The sequence below is a fragment of the Mus pahari genome, chromosome X (genome assembly GCF_900095145.1).
Source record: "Mus pahari chromosome X, PAHARI_EIJ_v1.1, whole genome shotgun sequence".
Taxonomy (NCBI): Eukaryota; Metazoa; Chordata; class Mammalia; order Rodentia; family Muridae; genus Mus; species Mus pahari.
Window position 1 is genome coordinate 143181086 of NC_034613.1, and position 6361 is coordinate 143187446.

The 6361-nt window shown below is 38.6% G+C and overlaps 1 protein-coding gene across 1 annotated transcript in view; it reads right to left on the reverse strand.

Moving 5' to 3' along the window:
* Window positions 1-3172: 3172 nt before the first annotated feature.
* Window positions 3173-6361, reverse strand: part of Glra2 (glycine receptor alpha 2) — a 148317-nt gene continuing 145128 nt past the window's right edge. The window contains exons 8-9 of the mRNA XM_029534584.1: window positions 3999-4148; window positions 3173-3178 (exon numbers count right to left, since the gene is read on the reverse strand). Of these exons, the coding sequence (XP_029390444.1) occupies window positions 3173-3178; window positions 3999-4148 (156 nt within the window). The remainder of the gene's footprint in view (window positions 3179-3998; window positions 4149-6361) is intronic.

Here is a 6361-nt window from a genome sequence, read left to right on the forward strand (position 1 = left end):
ACTATTTGCAGATGCTATGATAGTATACATAGGCAAACCCCCACAAATCCACCAGAGAACTCCTACAGCTGATGAACAACTTCAGCAAAGTGACTGGATATAAAATTAAAACAAATCCGTAGCTTTCCTTTACTTGAAGGATTAGCTGGCTGAGAAAGAAATTAGGGAAACAAAACCCTTGACAATAGTCACAAATAATATAAAATATCTTGGTGTGACTCTAACCAAGAAAGTAAAAGATCTGTATGATAAGAACTTCAAATCTCTGAAGAAAGAAATCGAAGAAAACCTCAGAAGATGGAAAGATCTCCTATGCTCATGGATTGGCAGGATTAATATAGTCAAAATGGCTANCTTGCCAAAAGCAGTCTACAGATTCAATGCCATCCCCGTCAAAATTCCAACCCAATTTTTCCAGAGATAGAAAGAGCCACTCTCAAATTGATCTGGAATAACAAAACACCCAGGATAGCAAAAACAGGATAGCAAAAACAGTTTTCAACAATAAACAAACTTCTGGGGGGATCCCCATGCCTGACCTCAAGCTGGACTACAGAGCAATTGTTATTAAAAACTTCATGGTTCTGGTACAGAGACAGACAGGTAGATCAATGTACTCAAATTGAAGACACAGAAATAAACCCACACACCTACGGATGCTTAATCTTTGACAAAGAAGCCAAATCATCCATTGGAAAAAAGAAAGCATTTTCAACAAATGGTGCTGGTTTAACTTGCAGTCAGCATGTAGAAGAATGCAAGTGGATCCATTTTTATCTCCTTGTACAAAGCTCAAGTCCAAGTCGATTAAGGACCTCCACATAAAACTAAATATGCTGAATCTAACAGAAGAGAACATAGGAAAGAACCTTGAACACATTGGCACAGAGGAAAATTCCCTGAACAGAACATCAATGGCTCATGCGCTAATATCAACTATTGACCAATGGGACATCATAAATTGAAAAGCTTCTGCAAGTCAAAGGATACTGTCAATAGGACAAAATGGCAACCCACAGATTAGGAAAAGATCTTTACCAACTCTACATCCCACAGAGGGCTAATATTTAAAATATACAAGGAACTCAAGAAGCTAGACTCCAGAGAACCAAATAACCCTATAAAAATGAGGTACAGAGCTAATCAAAAATTCTAAACTGAGGAATCTTAAATGGCTGAGAAGCACTTAAAGAAATGTTAGACATCTTTAGTCATCAGTAAATGGAAATCAAAATGATCCTGTGATTCTACCTCACACCAGTCAAAATAGCTAAGATAAAAAAATTCAGGTGACAGCAGATGCTGGCAAGGATGTGGAGGAAGAGGAGCACTCCTCCATTGCTGATGAGACTGTAAGCTGGTAGAACCACTGTGGAAATCAATCTAGTTGTTTTTCAAAAAATTGGAAATAGTTCTACCTGAGGACTCAGGTATACCACTCCTGGGTATATATCTAAAAGATACTCCAACTTGTAACAAGGACACATGCACCACTATGTTCATAGCAGCCATATTTATAATAGCCAGAAGTTAGAAACAACCCAGATGTCCTTCAACAGAGGAAAGGATACAGAAAATGTGGTAAATTTACACAATGGAGTACTACTCAGCTATTAAAAACAATGACTTCATGAAATTCTCAGGCAAATGGATGGAACTAGAAAATATCCTGAGTGAGATAACTCAATCACAAAAGAGTGGTATGTATTCATTGATAAGTGGATATTAGCCCAAAAGCTCAGAATAACCATGATACAACTCACAAACCATATGCAGCTTAAGAAGAAGGAAGACCAAATTATAGGTGCTTCAGTCCTACGTAGAACAGGGAACAGAATAATCACACAAACTAGAGGAAGAGAGGGACCTAGGAGGAGGGGAGGGAAAAAAAGAGACAGCAACAGTCCTATTGGAAGTGAGGGGAAAGAAGTTCAGAGTGTCAGAATATTGAATGGAAACATGTAGCAGAGGGAGATGGGCAGCTGGAGTAGCCACTAGGAAGTCTCTGACTCCAGGGAAGGGAGAGGTTCCCAGGAGCCAATGGCATCGACTTTAGCTGAAATACCCAATAAAGGGGAGATACAAAATGTAGAGACCACCTCTAGTAGACAGGCACATCCCCCATTGAGGGATGCGGCCACCCATGCATCTCAAAATTTTAAACCCAGAAAAGTTCCTATCCAAAGGAAAGATAGGGACAAAAAGTGGAACAGAGACTGAAGGAAAGTCCATCCAGAGACTACCCCACCTAGGGATCCTTCCCATCTGCAGATACCAACCCCCCTGATATGGCTGTTCCCTGAGAGTTTCTACCAGCACCTGACCAATACAGATGCAGATACTCACAGGGAACCATTGGACTCAGCCAGGGAACCCCAAACATAGAGCTAGGGGAAAGGCTGAAGGAACTGAAGGGGATTGCAACCCCATAAGAACAATATCAACTAACTGGTCCACCCATAGCTTCCAGGGACTAAACCACAAACCAAAGAGTATACATAGAGGGAGCCAGGACTCCAGATACATATGTAGCAGAGGATGGTCTTATCTGACATCAATGGGAAGGAGGGAGACTTGATGCCCCACTGTAGGGGGATGCTAGAGGGGTGAGGCATGGGAGTGGGTGAATGGGTGGAGGAGCACCCTCATAGAGGCAAAGGGGAAGGGGTTGGGGTATAGTTTGGGGGTTTGTTGGAGGGGTAAGTGGGAAGGGGGATATAATTTGAAATGTAAATGAATAAAATGATTAATAAAAAGGAAAAAACCAAAAGAAAAAGAAAAAAGATGAGAAAATGTGTCTCTCTCTGACTCTGTCTCTCTGTCTCTGTCTCTCTCTCTGTCTCTCTCTCTCTCTCTCTCTCTCTCTCTNTCTCTCTCTCTCTCTCTCTCTCTCTCTCTCTCTCTCTCTCTCTCTCTCTCTCTGCCTCTCTCTGCCTCTCTCTCTGTCTCTCTGTCTCTCTTTCTCAGTGTGTGTATGTGTGTGTGTGTGTGTGTGTGTGTGTGTATTCCTAGCCTGGATAGATAAAATTTTCTAAACTGTAGCCAAGTGAGGTCGTCCAGCAGTATGTTTTTGATATGGTTTTAAAAACCTTTGGTGGATGCAGCCAGGATGTAAGAAACTTATACACATACAGACTGCTCAAAGGAAACAGCATCTAACAATGTCTGAGGTTTATATCTAGGTATTTAAAAGAAATAAGGTTTAAGCACATTTTTCAACTCCAGCATAACAGCACGAGTCACTGTTTCATTTACCCTCACCAAAAGGTTTAACTTGTGAGGTCTTGGAAGGCAGAGTTTGTACAGTCCATGTAGGTTACATTAAAATTTGACTTCTTTTTTTAAGTGGTATTGTTACAGAAGGTAACATTTTCTACATCAACAGCCATGATTCTTTTGGAGATAGAAAACCAGGTACAATGCTTCTGAGCTCCATCCTGAAATAGGAATGTAATTGGTGGTGGGTTGCAGCCAAAGTTTGGGAGTTTTGAAGAATATTCAAGTAATTCTGATGTGCAGGCAAGTTTGGGACCTACTAAACTGGATATATTGAACTACCAAGTTCAAATGTAAACCTCTGAATGAGGTAAATATTAAGGTTTCTGTACAAAAGTTGCAGTCAAACAATGAAATTAGCCTAACTGAATTTTCCAGCATGGAGTGTGCCCCCATAGGGCACTGTTCACATAAAGCAAAGGTTCTCAATCCTTGGGTGGCAATCCCTTTGGTGTCAAATAACCCTTTCACAGGGGTTGAATATCAGATGTCCTTTATGTCATATATTTAATTATGGTCAATAAGAGCAGCAAAATTATAGTTATGAAGTAGCAATGAAAGAATCTATTCAAACCTTACCCAACATTTTAAATGACTTGCTTGAGGAGTAATTATGACAACAAGTAAGATAATCTTCTTACTCATATGTTCTGGTTTTTGAGTTATATTACTTGGTTAACCACCCCGAGTTCCAATGATTCCGTACTGAGAGACAATCCTACCTTATTCTGCCTCTTCTGTCGTCTCCGGAGACGAAGGAACTCCTTATGTTGCCTGGAGACAAAGTTCACTGCTGCATATTCCAGTAAGGCAGCAAACACAAACAGAAGGCACACTGCCATCCAGATGTCAATCGCTTTCACGTAGGAGACCTGAAGAACAGGATAGGTGAGAGAGAGAAAGAAAAAGGAAGCTATGAAGGCTTTCAGAAAACCTAATTCTACAGTTATGTGAATGGCATACGTAATGGTCAAGGATTTTCTATTCTTGACTATAGATGGCTACTGCAACTAGTGCTGCAACAAATGTCTACCAATTGAAGAATGTATACAGAAATTGTATCACTGGGACTGGAGGGCACTGTCTTAACTGAAACACCATCTCACTTATATGGAATCTGAAAGTGTTTCTCTCATAGAAGTTGAGAGTAGAAAATGTTTATTTCACAGAAACTTCCAGAGACTGAACGAGATGGGTAAATGGATATAATGCTATTATTGGAGGAATTAAACTTAATTTTAGGTGGCACAGAATCATGAACATAATTAACAACGATGTATCATATATTTCAAAAGAGTTAGAAAAAAGGATTTTCGATCAACTTGCCAGAAAGAAATAGTAAAAATTGAAGATAGTGGATATGCTAATTACTGAGTTGCCCATTTCTTAATGCAGACATGAATCACAATATTACACCAGGATCTGGTGAACAGGTCAGTAATATGAGTCATACTCAGCAACTGTGGGACTTTGGGTTCAAGTTTCTGTGTTAAAAAAAATTACCAAACATCATAGTATAGCTAGCTCATAAATATATACCAATAAAAAGTGGTATAATATTAAAATAAAAACAGGTACAAAAGTCATGCCTTAGTACCACTTAGAAGGTTAAATATGAGACAGATGATACTGGCCAATTATAGAGAGGGGGGCCTTGTGACTGTCACTGCACTGCAGGGATCAACATCTCTATACACACTTTTATGGTATAGGGGAAACCAAGTAGGACTATTTTAACATTGCAGATTCCAGACTTCCAAAGACACTTAACAAACTTCCAAGTGAATGTGTACTCTTCAGTTCTCGTTTGTTTTTCTTTATTTCTTTTTTCTTTTCTAAGTACTTGTTAGCTACTGTTTTAAGTATTGTATATCTAATAACGGTTAAATCTTACACCGATTGGATTACTGGAGTAAAGAAGAGTTAAATTAGTAACTAAAAGCACAAAACAAAAACTTGAAAGCCAAGATTGACAGTGTGGACTACTGAGTTTCTTTTCTAATCACACATCATATGGTTCCTATAGTCACATGGCTAGAGAAACATAGCCTCTGTTTCCATTAGACAATTTTGGCATTTCTCATGACATTTAACTTTCTTCTAATTCATCATTTCCAATGTGTGCACACCTTATAAGACATTTACGTTGTTTTCAATTTCACTTCTCTGACTACAAATTTTGCTGCTGTGAAATTCCTTGTCCCCAAATATTTGATTGTCTCTGTGCATATTTGTTACATTAGTTTTTGGGTGAATTACATTAAGGAACAACACAAAACTAATCTCTTGTGTTAGAAAGTTAGCAGAAGCACAGAGAACAAGAGTACAAAGTCTAGAACAGAGATTTTCAATCTGTGGTCACAACTCCTTTGGATGTCCCATATTGGATATTCTATATATGATATATTTACATTATGAATCAGAACAGTAGGGAATTACAGCTATAAAGTAGCAGTAAAATAATTTTATGGTTGGGGATCACCACAACATGAGGGACTGTATTAAAGGGTCACATCATTAGAAAGGTGAAGAGCCAATGGTCTAGAGTAAGGATGAAGTACTTTGTTAAGGAATGTTGATAACATCTCCAAGTTGCTGCTTACTCTGTTTCCATTCCTCAACTGTCAAATAGGAACAGTCATAGTATCACAGTATCTTGCAGAGTAGTTTTGTGAAGAAAATCATTTTACATATATAAGTCTATATATAGAGATATATTAGAATAATGTCAAGGATAGAATAAGTATGATGACAAGACTTGTAATTATTTGACTACATATGGGTGTGGACTTATAAATGGAAAGGCTTTTTGGAAGAGAGAGAAATTAACAAGGAAAAGAAAACACCTGCGATCTTATTAGAACGTAGTTATTATTACTATTTTTATTTGTAGGGGAATTTAATCCATGTATACTATATTTACATCATTTCCACCCCTTCCCTTTCCCTCCAATTTCTCCCATGACCCACCTCTCTCATTTTTATGACCTCTTCTTCCTTAATTTGCTCTCTCTCTCTCTCTCTCTCTCTCTCTCTCTCTCTCTCTCTCTCTCTCACACACACACACACACACACACACACACAC